This window comes from Phoca vitulina, unplaced genomic scaffold, assembly GCF_004348235.1.
Source record: "Phoca vitulina isolate PV1807 unplaced genomic scaffold, GSC_HSeal_1.0 scaffold24, whole genome shotgun sequence".
Taxonomy (NCBI): Eukaryota; Metazoa; Chordata; class Mammalia; order Carnivora; family Phocidae; genus Phoca; species Phoca vitulina.
The window spans coordinates 8,615,049-8,634,301 of record NW_022589727.1 but is presented as its reverse complement, the minus strand read 5'-3'; the positions used below and the strand labels follow the sequence as shown (position 1 = coordinate 8,634,301).

The window sequence follows — 19,253 nt, the reverse complement described above, 5'->3', positions numbered from 1 at the left end:
CCCTTCTCTCCAGATCATCAATTGAAATAATTTAAAAAGAAAAAAAATTATGGCAATTCTGGAAACAGGAGTAAGGATCAGAAATTGACAAACTTCTAGAACATGGAAAGGAGATAGGATTATATTGCTAACTAAAAAAAATTTTTAAGACAAAAATATGGGAAAAGAACAGTTGAAATAATTCAAAGAATTATTGTAATCCAGATGAAATAATTCTGAGAATAGAAGAAAACAAAAAATTTATCCTTTGAATGAAAAGTATTGCATTCATCAAACTCCACTACCCATTTGCTTAAAAAAAAAGTTGCTATGGATAAGATGAGATTAGAAAACATGAGTTCTTGCAAATTAAAAATCAAGGGAAAGGCTTTGAATGTTGACACAGTATTCCAGAGCATAAAGCAAAAAAAAAAAAAAAAAAGTGAAAAATATTGAGAGATCTGAAAGGATGATCTGGATTCCAACGTAGTTTGGAGTCTTTAAAGGAAAAAACAAATTGGAAAGAAAGGCCTAAAAATTCAGATTAAAAGAGGCCAACCCTTTACCCATCTCAGTGAAATTTCAGCAGACAGAACGTCTTAGAGCTTCTGGGGTGGAAAGTTAGACGAGGAGAAGATTACCAACACGAGTGAGTGATCACCTGAATGGCATAAACTTTGGTACATAGTGTTGGAAGCTGGGAGACCATAGAACCAGGCTTTCAAAGCTTGGAGGGAATGGATTTTGGAACTATAATTCTGTACCCAGCCCAACTATCAATAAAGTATGAGAGCAAGTAGACATTTTCTGACCTGAAGCCTTGAAAATGTTACTCCTCTTCTCAAACAACTTGAAGATACAGTCTAGGAAAAGAGGAGAGGAAAAAGATAAATGTTAATATAACATCCAAAAACTATGGAACTACTAAAGGAGTCCAAATATAAGAAACACCAAGATGCCCAGCAATAACAGCAAAGCAACTGGCCTAAATTAGTGGGTTCCATGAGGAAGGTCTTGCAGAAAAAAGTCAGATTCTACTATAAATTTAGAGTTCAAATCTGAGTGTTCTTTATCATACAATGATAGTTATAGGTTTTTTCTCTCAGAAAAAATAGTTAAAATCTCTAGGAAAACTATGTAGATACAGATAGGTCAAATACATAAAGTAAGATTCAACTTTAATCTTAAAATGAGGCATGCTTTTGAACAATTAATGGCCTGTGGAAAGATAATCCATTTGACCTCGATGGTTTTGTAAGAATATTCTTCTGATTGCAAGATGTAATGAGATTATATTTCTTTGTCTATGAAAGGTGACACCACTTGATTTTTGGAAAGAAGAAGAAATGACCTAATCATAAGTGCCATTTACTAGACTTCAAGTTTAGAAGCAATCTATAGTCAAAACAAGGAAGCCTTAGGGGCGCCTGGGTGGCTCAGTTGGTTAAGCAACTGCCTTCGGCTCAGGTCATGATCCTGGAGTCCCGGGATCGAGTCCCGCATCGGGCTCCCTGCTCGGCGAGGAGTCTGCTTCTCCCTCTGACCCTCCTCCCTCTCATGCTCTCTGTCTCTCATTCTCTCTCTCTCAAATAAATAAATAAAATCTTTAAAAAAAAAACAAACAAAAAAAAAAAAACAAGGAAGCCTTAAATACAGTCATAGAACATAATGTAAATATTAAGGATAAAGGAGACCTAATGGTAGAGTCATGCAAATTAAAAGCAGAAAAGTTCACAAAGAGACCTAAAATGGTGAGTCGCTAGGTCATGCTCCTTGGAATGAGTCAAGAAATAGGATTTTAAGAACGTAGCTTAAAGTCGTAATGGTAACCACTGGAATAATTCAAAATATTACCAATAATTGAAAGAGGCAAGAAGCAATAGAAGTGTTGAATTTCTTTCATAGTAGAAAATACTGTGTTGATACATTAAGAATAGAACATACCTGAATTTTTAGAACTACAATTGTAACCCCAGAAGAATTAAAAACAGTAGTTCAAAAAGATTCATTACTTAAAATGGGACTAGGGGTAAGGGAAAGTAGTAAGAGATGTTTGCTTTTAATACTAGGCATTCTGTGTGTCCTCCAATTCTTCTGCATATTCCACAAATTACAAATAGTCCCCTATGTTAAGAGGATTGAAAGGACAGCACAGATGGATTCTTGGAAGTTTTCACATTTGCCTGTAGCTCAGGTGACATGATTATGGAAACAAAGAAAAATTGAAAGGCAGTTGGAGAAGAATGGATAGGATTTGATGGTTGGTAGATAATTGAACAGGATGGGTTTTTTGTTTTTGTTTTTGTTTTAAGGGAATAAAGCAAAGATGTATAATATTTTCAGACTCCTTGATGAGAGTAATCTGAACTGAAGCTATGGACAAAATGACACCCAGGATAATATACTTGTTACACTTCCTGCTGCTTTGCTGTTCCTTATCCAGTAGTAGTATTTCTCTAGGCTGGCCAAGAAATGAAAATGTGGCCATATTATTAAGTGATACTTGTCATACGGTCAACTATTTGTCATAATGGGATAACCCAAATTTTTTTTCATTTAATCATAAGTGTCAAATACATCACACAACCACAGTGGACCACAGGAAAGAGTAAGCCAAATAGCACTTGTTTGGTCAAAACTTTCATATCAACAAAGAATCGGATGCTTCAGGTTAACAGTGGTTACGGGCTCTGTCCTGTCTTGGCAGTGATTGGATTTGTGGCTGGAGGGGAGGAGGCCAGGTTTTACTGCATTAGAAGCTCTCAAAACTCCAGGGCTCTGAATAGTTGAGTTTTCAGTGAGCTGCTAATCCTGCTCTGCTACCCCGAGCTGGGATTTTAGCAACTTCTGGGCTTGATCCTATTTACTTTATCCTATTTACGACAAGTTTTTTAAACACCTAAGTCAAAGCTGGGAAGACTAGAGTTCTTTTCCAAACCTTTTCGTAAACTATGCACTCTGCAGGTCCTCCTCCTCCTCGTTCACAGCCTGACACCCTTCCTCACTCATGGATTATCTGTTCCAATTATTTGCTGAAGGCCTTCCGACTAAAATGCCACCTTTTTCCAACTGCAATAGAACAAAGCATTTTACACAAATCTACTTCAATTCCTAGAACTGTATAACTTTGCTTTAGTAATGGAAACAATCTCAAGATTAATAAAATTTCTCAAGATCTCTCAAACAGAATCCAAAAGTTCACTGAGCTTCCATTTCCCATTTTGCAGAGATGGATAATTATGTGTAAAATCACACAGAAAACTTGGCTCTCACATTTGCCTGACTGATATTCAAGGGGAATCAGAAAAAGATCTTTTCAGTAAATGTAATATTTCGGATGGCAACATCTTCCCTTGCTGGAGGGCATTGTGTTTTGCCAGGTAAAAATCAGTGTGAAAAAGCTCTGAAAGGTCAGATTGTTTTTGTTTTGGTTTGTGGTTGGGTTCTTGCCTTCCATGTTGTGAATGGCTAAAGCGATAGATTTAGAAGAGGGAAGTAAATTATTTTTTTGCTTGGAGGGAGGGGGATTGGAGAAAATAAAATCTGGAAAGTAGTCCAGGTTAACTATACATCCCAGAATCGCCTAATTAGGAAACAACCCCCCACTCCCCCGCCGCCCCCACAAAGAGTTTCTTCAGTCATCTTAGCCAAATCAAGCTGCTCATCTTGACCAGCATTAGCAAAGCCACGTTGCTTTTCTCGACGTGAATGTGTCCTTTATATAGTATTTGCACAAGGCATGACCTAAGCGTGGATTTGCATCTGTTTCATAACTGCTGTGAAGTTTATTGGCTCAGCTCCACAGAGCTTTGTCCAATCTTCAGGAACTCTTCTCAAGTAATGTGAACGTGGGAGGAGACCACTTGTGGGAAGATTTACTTTACCCAGAGTCGAGTGTTTTGCATGCAGAATGCGAGACTGCTGCTCAACAGGTTGTGTCCCAATGTAAGTGACCGGCCAGAGAAACATTTCTTGGACTTGTCACCCAGCCTCAGAGCTTCCCCTCTGCATAGCTTTGAACGTAGGAAATAGCAACACTATGCTTCCTTATTTCTTCCAAGCAAGAATTGCCTATGAATTTTTTAAGCCGATATTTTAATTTGCTGAAAACAGGGATTCCGACTTTCATGATGTAATCTGATTAGTCAGTGCCGTTGTGAAGATGAGATGGTAGATGAATGTTCCTGGCTTTTCTCCTCGTCCTGAATGTTCTGGATGGACAGGGACTCTAAAGAGAGGACAACTCAGATACTGTTACATTTACATCATAATTCATTTGATCTGAGTTGCTGCTATCCTCTTCCTCCCTTTATCGTGAGGCAAGCTGAAGTTATTTTCAAACGGTAGCTGAGAGGTCTAGCAGTCCCACTGAACTTAGCCCAGTGCAATAATCACAGGGAAGAATCTATCTCTACAAGAGTGTATGTGAAGGATTCAAAATAGAAATATTTACAGGCTCTTCTCTGCTTATTACACACAGGGAAGTCTTTTCTCATGCTGATACCAGGAGGCAGAACTAGCATGCCAGGTTAAGAGGTAACCAAATTAAATCCCACACTTCCTATATATGGTGAGGGATAGGTTTCTCAGGCTAGTTAGATTGTATTGGGGCACTTCAGTATCCAAAGTAAAACTTTGAATGTTTATCCTGAAAGTGAGAGGAAACCAGTGAAGACCTTTGAAAAAGAAGGGACAAAAGATAGCTCTTGGGGTGATAGATCAGAAGCCTTGAGAAATAAGTATGTAAGGAAGCGAGGAAACCTCTCAAGAGTCTCATAATCTAGGCATGAAGTAGTAGGTGGGCAGTGGGATGTGAGGAGTGGCAGAAGAAAAGGGAGGGACCTGTGTGTCTCCATGGTTCATGTCTCACTGAAATGAACAGATATGGTGACCAAATCAGAGAGACGGGGTGGGGGTGGGGCAAAGATGCTGAGGCGTCACAACTGAGTGCTGGATTTGGGTCCAGTTCAAGCAGGAGAGGTGACAAGGGGTGGGGAGCCAAGTAAAGGAGAAGCTTCCTCATTAAATGCACTGTGCATCATCCAAAGCAAGGGCGCCAGCCTAATTTCTGCTTCTGCCTCTGGTCTGCTTATTCAGTAAGTGAGGGAGTGCGGTGATGACTAGACACCACACCACATTTTTACAAGGTGCTTCTGGAAACCTGAATGGAGATCTGATTTTTTGAGTTGCACTCATGGCAACTTTCCCTCAGGGAAACGTGCTTGGTCAGCAGACGATGTCTATTTTCTGCTGATGTTTCTGTCACTACCACTTGGGGCCAGGTATGTTCTCCCTCTCCAGAAATATTTGGCCTCTGCAGAAAAATCCGTATCCTGCTAAGCCATTCACTGACATCTGTCCCCTCTTGTTCCTGTGTTGTGGGTTGGAAAGCTCTGTGTGGCTTTGCCCCTCCCTGAGGGTTCCAGACACAAGGCAAAAGACAGGTTCCCTCTACTTGCAAATCCCCAAATTGACTTGAGTCATGCCTGGGAATAGGAGAGAGGGCAGGATCCCTTCTCAGGGACACTCACCAGCCTCCTACCTCAACAGTCTCCAACTAGTAATGTGGTCTTGTGATTTATAGCATGAACTTTAAGTTCTGAATCTTTCGAGAATCTTAAGCCTTTGATACTTGAAAATCAGACTTTTGAGGCTCACAAATTTTTCTTCAGGTTTTTCTCCATGCCATGGGCATTAAAGTGTATTTTGAAACTCAGTACTTGAGCACTGTTTCCCCCCCCCCCCCCCCCCCCCAGCCCTTAAATTCTTTAACAACCCTGTGTGGAGGACATGGGGAGTTAAGGAGGTAGAACAGGGTGAGTGTGGCAGAATGTATTTTTCGTAGATGGCTACCACAATAGCTCCCCCCCCCCACATGTTTCTCCTGTAGTGTGATATTGACATTCCTCCCATTTATGATTCTGTTGGAGTCAATATCCCTTCTTGAATCTGGGTTCCCTGGACCAGCAAAGTATGATAGAAGTTATGCTTTGGGACTTCCAAGAGTAGATTCTGAAACCCGATGCTCTTTTGCCTGTTCTTTAGGGATGATCATGCTTGGAATCCAGCCACCATGCTGTGAGGGAGCCCAAGCCATGGGGAGAGGTGTTTGTAGATGTTCTACCAGAGCCCCAGCTGAGGTCCCAACCAAAAGGCAATATCGACCACCAGTTGTGAGGCTGAGGAAGCCATTAAGATGACTTCGGTGGTCAGCCATCCTTCTAATTACAAATGCACAAAAGATCATAAGTGACAACCACCTAGTGTGTCTAGTCAGCTTGCAGAATAAAAGATAATAAATGACTGTTGTTTTAACCCACTAAGTCATTCCTTACACAGCAATAGAGAACCAACAGGGCGTTGGTGTTATCTACATTACTGCATAACAGATGATGCCCAAACTTAACGATTTTGTTACAGCTCAAGGTTTTGTGGATTGGGAATTCAGGAAGGTCTTGGCTAGGCAATTTATCCCTGATCCACATAGTGGGTCACCATGAGCTGTGGTGGCTGGGGCCAGAGGATGCTTCTTCAGTCACGGGCCTTGGAATTCTGTGGATTCACCACCCCTCCCTATCACTCCTTCTCCTTCCCTCCTCCTCCCCATGATCTCTTCCTCTGGGGCCTCTCCACATGGCTTGTACTTCCCACAGCATGGTGATAGAGGAGAGTTAAACTTGTTATAGGGCAGCTGGCTTCCAAGAGACAAGGCAAAACCTGCTAGTCATTGTAAAGTCTAGGCTAGGAACTAGCTGGCATCATTTTAATGCCAATAAAATCTATTGCTCAAAATCTATTCCTCAAAGCTGCCACAGGGCCTGCCTAGATTCAAGGGGAGGAGAAATAGAGCAAACCTCTGAAGGGAAAAGGGTAAACAATTATGGCCTCAGTAGATAAAGCAAAAACTAGCTTTATATCTCAAAGTGTTACCTTGTGAATCTTAGTATACCCCATTTTATGGATGAAGCTGAGGCTAAGAGAAGTAATTTGCCAAGTTTACCAACTTTTAAGGACCAGCATCTGGATTCAAATTTGAGTCTGTTAATCCAAACTATGACTTCTTTCTACTTCTCCTTGCAAAATACAGTAAATATACAATTTATACTATATTTTCTTTTTTAAAATTGAGATATAATTGACATAACATTGTACTAGTTTTGGGTGTACAACACAGTGATTTGATATTTGTATATATTGGAAATGATCACAATAAGTCTAGTTCGTATCTATCACCATAGTTACAACTGGTTTTTTTTTTTCTTTTTGAAAATGAGGACTTTTAAGGTCTACTCCCTCAACTTCAAATGCACAATACAATATTACTATTGTCAATATGTTGTACATTACATCCTCAGGACTTGTTTATTTTATAGCTGGAACTTCGTACCTTTGGGCTCCCTTCACACATTTTACCTACCTCCTACTGCTCTCTATCTCGGATTTGTGGTTGGTTGGTTTTTTTAGATTCCACAGACAAGTAAGATCATATGGTATTTGTCTTTCTCTGTCTGACTTACTTTGCTTTGTATAATGCCCTCAAGGTCCGTCCACGTTGTCCCAAATGGCAATATATCTCAATTTTTTATGGCTGAATAATATTCCACTTTGGGGGGAGAATATACCATGTTTTCTTTATCCAGTCACCTGTCTGTGGACATTATACGTTGCTTCCATGTCTTAACCATTGTAAACAATGCTGCTATGAATATAGGGTGCTGATATTTATTCAGTTAGTGTTTTCATTTTCTTCCCATAAACAACCCAGAAGTAGAATCGCTGGATTATAGAGTAGTTCTATTTTTCACGTTTTGAGGAAACTCCATACTGTTTTCCAGAGTGGCTGTACTAATCTACATTCTCACCAATAGTGGACAAGGATTCCCTTTGCTCCACATCCTCGCCAACACTTATTTCTCATCTTCTTGATACCAGCCATTCTAACAGGTGTGAGGTGATTCCTCATCATGGTTTTGATTTGCATTTCCTTCATAATTAGTGATGCTGAGCACCTTTACAGGTACCTATTGGCCATTTGTATGTCATTTTTGGCAAAAGGTCTCTTTAGTTCCTCTCCATTTTTTAAATCAGATTATTTTTTGCTATTTAGTTATATGAGTTCTTTATATTTTTTGGATATTAACCCCTTATTTATTTTATATATAAATATATAGATATATTTTATATATAACCCCGTATTTATATGACTTGCAAATATTTTCTCCTATTTATGGGTTGCCTTTTCGTTTTGTTGATGGTTTCCTTTTGCTATACAGGAGGTTTTTAGTTTGATGTAGTCCCACTTCTTTGTTTTTGCTTTTGTTGCCTTTGCTTTGGTGTCAAATCCAACAAATAATTGCCAGACTGACATCAAGGAGCTTAACCCCTATGTTTCCTTCAGGAGTTTTAAGGTTTCATGTCTTATGTTTAAGTCTGGAATCTATTATGCATTTTTCTGTATGGTATAAGGTAGGGGTCCAGTTTCATTCTAATGTATGTAGCTGTCCAGTTTTCCCAACACCATTTATTGAAGAGACTGTCCTTTCCCCATTGTATATTCTTGCCTCATTTGTCATAAATTAATCTTATGGGGAGCATGGGTGGCTCAGTCGGTTGAGTGGCCTACTCTTGATTTAGGCTCGGGTCATGATCTTGGGGTTGTGGGATGGAGCCCCACATGGGGCTCTGTGCTAGGCAGGAAGTCAGCTTGAGTTTCTTTCCCTCTGCCTCTCTGCCCCCTTCACACACACACCCCCACCATGCACACTTTCTAAAATAAGTGAATCTTTAAAAAAACCTATATATATAGGTTTATTTCTGGGCTCTCTTATTCATTCCATTGATCTGTATGTCTGTTTTTGTGCCAGCACCATACTGTTTTGATTAGTACTATTTTATAATACAGTTTGACCTCAGGAAGTATGATGTCTCCAGCTTTGTCCTTAAGATTGCTTTGTCTATTCTGGGTCTTTTGTGATTCCATACAAATCTTAGGATTGTTTGTTTTTATTTGTTTGAAAAATGCCATTGAAGCTTTGATTAGGGATTTCATCACATCTGTAGATTGCTTTGGGTAGTATGAACATTTTAACAATATTATCCATGAGCATGGAATACCTATTTGTGTCTTCAATTTCTTTCATCAGGGTCTTAGAGTTTTCAGTGTATAGTCTTTCACCTCCTTGGTTAAATTTACTCCTAGGTATTTTATTCTTTGTGATGCCATTTAAATGAGATTGTTAATTTCTCTTTCTTATAGTTGATCAGTGTATAGAAATGCAACCAGCTCTGTATATTAATTTTTTACCCTGCAACTTTACTGAATTCATGTATTAGTTCTAAGGTTTTTCATGGAGTCTTCAGGGGTTTTCTATGTAACATGTCATCTGCAAATAGTGACAGTTTTACTTCTTTCTGATTTGGATGCCTTTTATTTCTGCCCCACAATTTATACTGTATTTTCTCAATTCTAAAGTGATATCTTCAGTAAGGAGGGTATTATCTCTCCCCCCACCCGCCCCCAGCACACACACACACACACACACACACACACACACACACACTACAGCTTTAATGTTTTTTAAATGCTAGGGAAATATCCTAAATAGCTTGATCATAGGCCTAACTCAACCAATATTTAGGGCCAAGAAGATGGAATATTATAATTGTCAAACTCTACTAGAATCATAAGGTTTGAAGGAATAGTTCCCAGAAGGATGGAAAGACAAGACTAATAAAAACTCACTAGACATGCCATTGCTTCTTGTTTATAATGATCCCATTGCATCCTTGAAGGCTGATAGGATCCCCCCCCCCACCGAAGACTGGACTTAGGGGTTTGGGGAGGGTATGAGAGGCAGGCGGTGTAGGAGAGCTAGTCCCAAGAATTGACTGTAGTTCTGTCAGCTGACTATTAACTCATTGTGGCTTTCCATATGTTGTTAAGACTAAGATCCTTTTGTATTTCCTAAGAATCTGATAACTTCATAGAGAAATTAAATGGAAGCTAGTTGAAGGTCTTTTGTCTTCATGTGCTATACTCTGTAGTTGAACCCTTCATGTTCTGTAGATGTTCAGTAAATGTGAATTGACATGAAGGTACTTGGCCTTATAAGCCCTTGAATAAACAAAGTATAGGCTCTAATTAAACCATTTCTGATAGAAACTTAGTCTCTGTGATTTCCAGTTGCATTTTTTTTTTAATGAACTAGCTTCTTTAATTTTCTTCTTAAAAATTTTATTTGGATGAGGTCAGAAATTGGGGAATTTCTCTTCCATTACTCACACTGCTTCGCAGCTGCTGGCCTCATGTTCTCCACTGTAGAGGAGACATCAGTGAGCCACAGTTCTGCCGTGTACACCAGACTTGACAGAGAAGCCCCAGGCTCCGGAAGACCCACCCTCCCAGTGTCCCTGGTTGCCATTGGTAGCCTGAGTTCTGGGCGCCTCTGAAACTCTGAAGGCCACTGATATCTGTTGGAACTACTATTCTTCACCACCCGTGTACCCTGGCTCCTGGCTTCACATTTATATTAGTTAGTCCCTTGACTCAGTTTGAACTTTTTAATATCAAAGTCAGAAATAAAACCAAATGGGTTAGTTGACTTTGGGGAGCCCTAAGGAAATCCTCTCTTGAGAGCTTCTGAGCCTTCTGGAAGATTATTTGTTAATGGTACCCACAGTCTCTTCGTTTCTCTTGCCACCCAGTTGAGCCCAAGATGCCTTTTGTCCTACCCAGTCAGTTCAACAAGATGTGCTCAGTTTAAACATGGAAATAAAATAGGGGAAGGAAATTAAGGAATTTCATGAACTTGGGCTCAGACACATTTCCGTAAGAGCACTCAAACAGGCATGTCTGTAGCTGGATGGTTGAATTACAACAATCTTGGCATAGTGAAAATGAAAGTAGATTTAACTTTGGAAACAAGTACCCAAAAAAAAAAAAAAAAATGCCTGTAGTCTTCTTTCCCCTCCAGAAGACATCAAAGAAATGGGCATTGATAGTTGAGGTTTGTTCAGGAAAAAAAGTTAATTACTATCAATAAGGGTAAGAAAATTATTTTTCTCTATTAATCATATATACTACTAACCTGGTATCTCTTCCTCCCTACCCCTCCCCCCCAGTCTTTTCCTGACCCATAACTTTCAATTCCTATCCTTCTACTTCTTCCAATCCCTTAGTCCCATGGATGGTGCTCTTCTGTACCGCTTTACCTCCCTACCCTCTAGACCGAGTTAATTGCCTTCAGGGCAGCAGTCTCTTGCCTCCACGTCCTTCTGATGTTTGATGTCTCATCCCTGCTATTCCCCAACCTTAGATTCTGCATTCTTACACCCAGGTTTTAGAAGGCAGGTTGTTGTTAGTGAATAAGAATGACGACTGACACCTGGCAGGTATGTTCCTGCCCGGCTTTGCCACTTCCTGGCTGGTGATCAGGCTAAGTTATTTTTAACTAGTTACCTCCTCTGACAAGGGAGATTTAAAATCGCTCCTTATAAGTTTCTGAGGACTAAAATACCTGCACAATTAAAGCATAGCACTTGGCCCATTAAAAAGGATTGAATAAATGTTAGGTGTTGCTATTGCTATTGTTGTCATTGTTAAAATTCCACATCTCTGTCAGCAGATGCTGCTAACACTTCTACAAATAAATGGTTTCTAACTTTGGTTTTAAGTCAAACTCTTTACAATGGCCATTCAGAGCCCTGTACATTCTGGTCCCTCTGTTACCTCTCTGAACTCCTCTCTTACTACTCCTCTATCCCATGACATACACATTCACTCAAGTGTAAGTTCCATGAGGGCAGGGAATCTTGTCTGTTTTGTCAATTTCTGTATTTCCAGTGCTTAGAATTGTTTCTGGCACATAGTAGGTGCTCTATTTATTGAATGATTGAGCACTGATACAAATATCACTACCTTGGTGAAGCTTTTCCTGTTTCCCCAGGCATGGTTACTCTATTTTCTAGATTTCTGTGATACTTAATACATTCTCCAATTAACATTTATAACATTGTGTTTTTATGGAAAACATATTTAAGGCTCTTAAATTCAACCAGCTGGTATAATTCAAAAGCACATTTTTATTTAATAGACTGAAACCTCACATTGCACAGGTTTGATTGAATGATTACAGAAATCATAATGCTCTGAGTGTTTTTAAATTACATTCCCATCATGTTCTATGAATTATTCCACAAAATTAAGTCCAAGCTTGAGAAAAATCCAAGGAAAAGCAAATTAGAAAACTCCAGCACACAGAGACATCTTAGGCAGTGGCCTGTTCTGTGTCTTGACATTACAGAAACCTTGCTATTTTACTAGCAGATAGGGAGGACATTTGCAAAATTCTGCATGAACATATCAGCATAGCTATAAAAATATGGCTGATAAGTAATCTACAGTCTCAAAAGTCAGTCATGGATGAGCACACCTTTTAGGTTGTCCTTGAAGGGGGCTTCATGTGGGGGGAAATCCACCAATTTTAAGTAAAATGCTATTACTAAAAACCAGGAGGCATCTACATACCCTAAAATTCTCATCAGATCTAAAGAAAGAACTAATAAAATATGCTAGCCTTGGGGTTAAAAGCAGTGAACAAGACCAGAACCAAGCCCAAATACATTTCTATGCCACCCATGCAATGTCAGGGCCAGCACCACTGGCTGGTTAATTGTATATTTATTCCATTGCTATCATTTTGGATGTGGAACATATTTTAAGCCCTTGATTGATAACCTGTCCCTGCCATTCTCTACTGGAAAATGTCCTGGAACATACACATGGGAGAAATTACTTGTCCCAGGGCAGCGATGTGACTGCTAAGTGGAATCCTGTCTGCAATCGGAGGTGATAACAATCTAAGGAAGCCCCCATCTAAAGTGCTGTGACAGCTGTGAATGCCTTTGACAGCTTCAGTGAACATGTTTTCACCTGGAAAGGCATTTGTGAGGAGTAGGGGCTTCTGGGATGGAATCAAGATGAACATCCATTCCTGGCTAATGATTTCATATCTTCTCTGCTATCGTCTCTTGGATTTCTCAAATCCAAGATGCAAAATCCCTGTTCGCATGTCGGAGCCACCGAGAGACAGTGACTTTGGCGTGCTCACTGGCTGAAGTCTCCAGAGAAACGTGATTGTGCTATAGCCTAGGAACTCTGAAAATTAAAATCTGTGTTGGTGCCCAGTTCCATCTTCCTTGAGTGACCTGTGTTTTGAGACATCTGATGGTTTCCCTTTTTTGCTTGTTCTCATGGCTCTGTGTCCTCCGGGTCTGCCTTAGTGATCCTGCTCTGTAAGCGTGCATTTTAAATATTTGTTTTAGCAATGGGGGGGGTCATGGCCCCACTAGAATGGGAGCTCAGAAGAAGGGTCCATTCATCTGGTGCCTAAAAGGTACTCATTAATGAACATACTGAAGGGATATTGCTGGGAACTTTTTTTTTAGTGCAAATACTCATTGATTCTAGTTAGTTTCCAATAGTATGTATGAACCTTGGTTCAATATCTCCTCCTCCTTTGAAGATCTTGGATTAGTCAGAATATGAGTGATTTTGCAGAGAATTCCAGTTCTCCCTACTTGAATATTTATTTTCTTCAGACTTAAGACAACCTCTTAAAAAATATCTTTGAGAACACCTCACCAAATCCAGGAAACCCTCCTCTGCCCTTATAGGATTCAAACTTTATGACATTTGGCCTGAGAGACCTCTCTCTAAAATTTGTTTCTCTCTTGGGCAGAGCAAAACCATTCCCTCTTTGATTTGCCCCACCAGGCAAAAATCCTCCTCAGTCTTCCTTTGCAGGCTTATCTTGTATCCCTGGGCTTCTAAAGAGTTCCATGCCAAGCCTTCTCTTTCTCTCTGAGGAAACCAACATCCACTGCTTCAATTATCACCTATGCGATAATTTCCTCCAAATCCAATGTATCTCCAAGTCAAAAATACCAAATAAACTCAAGGACCCGTATATTCCCTTAGTCAACAAATATTTAATGAACACCTGCTATGTGAAGCCCAGTAACTGCTCATTCTCACCACTCAGATGTCCTAGAAGTACTTCTGAATGTCCAAACACATTGAGAACCTTTCTTCCAGAAGGGCAATTCAATCTGTATTTCCTAGCTTGATAAATGATACCATTATCCACTTGGTCACCCAAGCCGTAAACTTGGGATTCATCTGAAATGTCTTTCTCCTTCACTACCCACCCATAACCTCCATCAGTGATGGTGCCCACATCCAGTTAGTCAAAAAATTCTAACCATTAGAGATACTCTGAAGAGCTTAGATCTGCTTTCTTCTACAGCCCCTTGGCCACTGTTTGAATTTAGGCCTTCATCACGGACTCATTTTAGTCTTCTCTGATACATTCTTCACACTACTGGCATCAGACCTTTGTGATGTGCAAATTTCACCATTAATTTCTCTCCCTAAAGCACTTCATGGTTCTTTTTTTTTTTTAATATTTATTTTTTTGACAGTGAGAGAACACAAGCAGGGGGAGCGGGAGAGAAGCAGGCTTCCCGCGGAGCAGGGAGCCTGATGTGGGGCTCGATCCCAGGACCCTGGGATCATGACCTGAGCCGAAGGCAGACGTTTAAGGACTGAGCCACCCAGGCGCCCCGCACTTCATGGTTCTGAAACACCTTCAGAATTAAGGTCAAGCTCCTTAGCTGGGCCGTGGCACTGTTCTGTACCTGGTCCTTGCCCTATCTCCTGTGTAACCTGCTCTTGGTCCATACTAAACAAATTGCTGTTTCCCAGAGACCTCACATCCTTTCCTATCTCTGTACGTAAGTATATCTGCTTGAGAAATCCTTTATCTTCCCCCTACACTACCATTTCTATTTTAAATGCCGCACAGCCTAATGGATGAGCATCAGAACTTTGGGGCTAAGAAAACCTGATGTCCAATACTGGACAAGTTGCTTTTCTTCTTTTTGCCTCAATTTTGTCATTAGGGTTTTTGTGAGAATCAAATTAGGTATTTATTGAATAACTGAATGAATTATGTATTCATTTAGTGCCTACTGGCTGCCGGGCTCCATTCTAGGAGCTGCAGAGATAGCAGTGAACAAAACAGTTGGAGCTCCTACCCTAAAGGATCTTATATTCTATCTTGCACACAGGAAGTGAACAAAAAAGGTTATAATTATTACTCATTAGGCTTAGGTGATATTTCCTCAGGGGAACTTTTCAGACACACTTCCTAATTTCCTTTCTGAATTAGGTGCTCATCTTCTATAGGCCTATATCACCCTATATGGTGCTATTATTACAGCATTACGTTGTATCATAATTGCTGGTATTTTTATCTTGCTCACTACAACCCTATGAGTTCTTCGAGGACCAAGCCTGCGACTTCTCTTCTTATCGTACCAGCTCCTAATACACAAGAGTATGCCTTACATGTTGTTTTAAAATAACATTTACTACTACAGAGCATTTGTCATATGCCAGACACTATGTTAACTGCCTTCAATATATTCTGTAAATTAATCTCCACAGCAACCGTATGAAACCAGTACCATTACACCTACTTTCTAGGTGAGGAAAATGAAGAAACCAAATCTTGAAGATGCAAAGCAACTTGCTAAGCTCACACAGCCGGCATGTAGTGAAACCAAGCAGGGGACCCCGGTCTGCCTGGCTCCAGAGCCCCAATTTTAATCATGATGCTTGATGAGAGGAGCCATTTCTCCACAGGGCAGTTGGAGATGTATGGTCTGCATATAATTTATTTTAGAAACACCTATGTACATAAGACAAAACCTTAATCCAGAATCAGATGTTCGTAGCTGCTTTAGCATAGTTATTTTTTCTATAATTGATCTATGTGACTGTCCTCACCCTGCTGAGAGGTGGGGAAACAAATGGTTTTAAACTTGCCAATTCTTAGAATTATAGCCTCTTGCAATTTCAACTGTCTTTGAATAGCTCCAGTTCTTGGGTGATTGTTCAATTTTTTAGACATCCTTCCCTCTCCCTAACCCTTCTGCCTAGCCATACCAAGCCACTGATTTTAGTCTTTATTGTGCTGGGGCTTACCTTGCCCAACTGGGGAGGGAGGTGGTGGGGAGATACTCCTTGAGGTGGTTATTTCTCAGAGTCTCAAATGGGAAAGGGTCAAAGTAAGGCCCTAAGGCTGAGACCAAAGCCAAACCTCTCTAATATCTCTCTTTGGGGACCTGCTTTTTCCACCTTTCATCTCCTTCCTATACTCAATCGGATTTGGAAGGAGTACTCTTTCCTCCACCTTCCTGCCTTTTCTGCACTTTCCCTGTGTCCTACATCCTCCTTCCCAAAGTGAAATTTGCCCTCTCCTTTTCCCTAGGGCTAAACAGGAGAATGGTTGCCAGCCTAGTTGATTTATGGGGAAAGGAATGAAAACACATCTGTTTAGCATTTTCAAATTATTACCCCGGTTACCCCAGTGTCTCAGAGGGTAATCACCGGTCTCTGGAGCTCTCTGGGTCCCTTGATAGTAACGTGACTCACAGCAGTCTTAGAGGAAGATTTACAGGGACTCTTAGATACCTCTTTCACCTGACTCACCACCCCTCCCCTCAACCCAAATTGTTGGCCATAGTCCTCTCCTTCATGAGCAGCGTAGAAACAGTGGGAGTATTATCTCCACAAAATAAGCTGATATAGCCAATGAGCTATACATTCAAATTTTCACAAATTTAGTCCCCATGATAACACCGGTTATGTCATATATATTACTTAAATATGAGATCATGGAGAAGTAAGTGGTACTAAAGAACCCAAAATGAGAGGATGTACTTTGAAAACAAATACTTGATTTGTAGACTGCACTTTTTACCTTCAGACTATCCCCAAAGAAAGGGGAAGCTTTTGTGAAAGGAAACAAATTAGTAAGGAAATTGACAACCATGGGGGCCAGTAACAGAAATAGTAAGAGGAACTGTAGATCTTCATAGTGATGACTACATCTCAAGCCTCTTTAGTTCAGTGTGCAGTGTATCTTTTACTTATATTTATCTGTGTGTCTTGCAAGTCTTAGGTCCGAAGTAGATCCTTACTGTATGAGGGGGAAAAAAAAATCTCATGTAAGCTGAGATATGGATAAAAAAATCAACTTGTCCACTGTAAGTCCACTGGAAAGGCAGAAAAATAAAATTATTAAGATGCCTAAAAAAGGAATATAAAATGGGAAAAAAGGCCCCCTTGTTTGAGATTATCATTACCATCTGGGCTGTGAACTATTTGATTCTAATTCTAGAAGCTTGATGCCAGAAATAACTTATTACCAGGGAGATAGGCTGGAGAATTGTCAGGAATGACAGGGTTGCTTTTGTTTGTTTGTTTTTAATATCTATACCACAAAATGATAAAGCTGATAAACCACACAGTGATGTGAAGGGATGAGCCTTGTACTTTCTGCTACATATATGAATGCTGTCCTTTATACCCCAGTTCTTCCTTTCTCACCCCACAAGAGGTCGGAGACCACTTTTGATAAGCAGAGAATGCTTTAAACTCTCTTCTCTCTGGAGGAAAGTAATGGATGCATCTGGGGTCTGTTGAGAGTTTATAATCTAATCCATCGACTTTGCCTAGTACTAGCAATTCTGTTCACAGCTCTTTTCACAGTGGTCATGTTGAGAGTGTACATAAAGTACTTGATTTTTGATCTATATTTATGAGCTCACATTAAATATAGATCAGTACTGTCCAATCACATTGAAAACGTGTCATTTTGATGTTCCAGTTCACCACTTCCTAGCTCTGTGACCTTGAGCAAGTTACTTAATCTCACCAGTTTACTCATTTTAAAACAGGGATGATGCTAATCGTACCTGTCTCATGGCCAGTGTATTTGAAAACTACACTGCAATGATATAGAACAGCTAGAATGTTGAGAGCTTCCAAATACTAAATTGAGTGTTGACTCGTTTAATTCAAATGAAAATAAAATAAATGACGAGTTAATTATCTGTATCAAGAGGCAGTTTAAGAATTTGAATTGGGGAGCCTTGGGTAACCATCATGTTCTAAAATGGTGGCTATTTTTTTTTTTTAATAAAAAAACCCTTTGAGGATTCTTTTCTGCAGAAAAATCTCTTCATTTGCAATCTTTAATCTTCACATTATTAAGGTAAAGGCTGCATTGATTAGAAGGAAATATAGCTTCCTCTTAGGTTTTCAGGTTTGGGGCTACTTTCGGGGAGGAGGTTGGGTGTCTGAATCCCCTTAGTCTGGTACATTTTCTGGAGCAGGCCACCAGATCTTTGTATATTTTTTTGCGACCAGACCGAGTTTAATTTGAATGCTCTAAGAACTTGGTGTTGAAGGAGTTAAAGGGTCTCCCACACCCCTCTGCCTGAATCGTTCTTTTGTGTACACAGCTGCAGTCGGAGCGCGGGTCGGAAAGGAAATGGTTAGAGGAAGAGCTGGTTTTCAGACGAGGCGAGTCTGTGAGGGGGGCTGGGGGTGGCCTGGGGTTTTACATGCCAGATGTAGGCCTGCCCCGGTGCCTGCCTGGAGCTGCTCGCGTGGTCACGCCTCGGCCCTGTGCGAATTGAGGAGAGGTGATGAGTTAGCGCGTTGCTATGGTGACGGGCCCGGCCACGTGACCCGGTGCTGCTGCCGGCGCTTTGACGTCAGCAGCCGGGAGGGCGGGACGCAGGAGGGCGGGGCGGGAGCCGAGCGGGGAGAAGGGAGCCAGCGAGCAGGCGGCAGGCAGGCACGGTCTGCGCGAGGAGCAGGCGAGCGGGAAGACGAGACGCAGCCACCTTCCTCACCAGCCAGCCCGCCGCGGTTTGTTCCCTTCCTCGGGAGTGCGCCAATGCCTGGTCCGACCCAAACCCTGTCCCCAAATGGCGAGAACAACAACGACATCATCCAGGATAACGGGACCATCATTCCTTTCCGGAAGCACACAGTGCGCGGGGAGCGTTCCTACAGGTAATGGGGCTGGCACCGGGAGCGGCGCCGGGCGGGGGAGCTCGGCGGGGGCGCGCGGAAATCCGGCCCGTTATATAATGGAGCGGACACTGCGCCCGGACCCGGCTGCAGACGTGCGTTCGCCAGGGCGCTTGTGATCATTTGCTGTCTCTTTCCATGTGTCATGTTGGCTATGCATTGAGGCTTCACGAATGCAGATGGAGAGCATTTTGTGAATAGGTTTGCTGCCTGCGAGGGGTCTCCTTCCATCTCCTTCCTTCCACACTGATAAAAATGCAAGCAATTTTTTCCCCTCTCCAAAGGGAGACAGGCAGTAGCACTTCCTTTCCTCCTTTCCTTTAGA

The 19,253-nt window shown here is 41.0% G+C and overlaps 1 protein-coding gene across 2 annotated transcripts in view; it reads left to right on the top strand.

Annotated features, from left to right (window-relative positions):
• The window catches only part of MAPRE2 (microtubule associated protein RP/EB family member 2), a 150,632-nt gene that overhangs the window by 38,067 nt on the left and 93,312 nt on the right, over nt 1-19,253 (top strand). Inside the window, exon 1 of one of the 2 annotated variants that reach the window (XM_032421384.1) lies at nt 18,609-18,910. The exons of the other annotated variant lie outside the window; for it this stretch is intronic. Within the exon in view, the coding sequence (XP_032277275.1) occupies nt 18,792-18,910 (119 nt within the window). The 5' untranslated portion in view covers nt 18,609-18,791. Of the gene's footprint in view, nt 1-18,608; nt 18,911-19,253 lie in introns of those variants that run through there. 2 annotated transcript variants of the gene reach the window in all.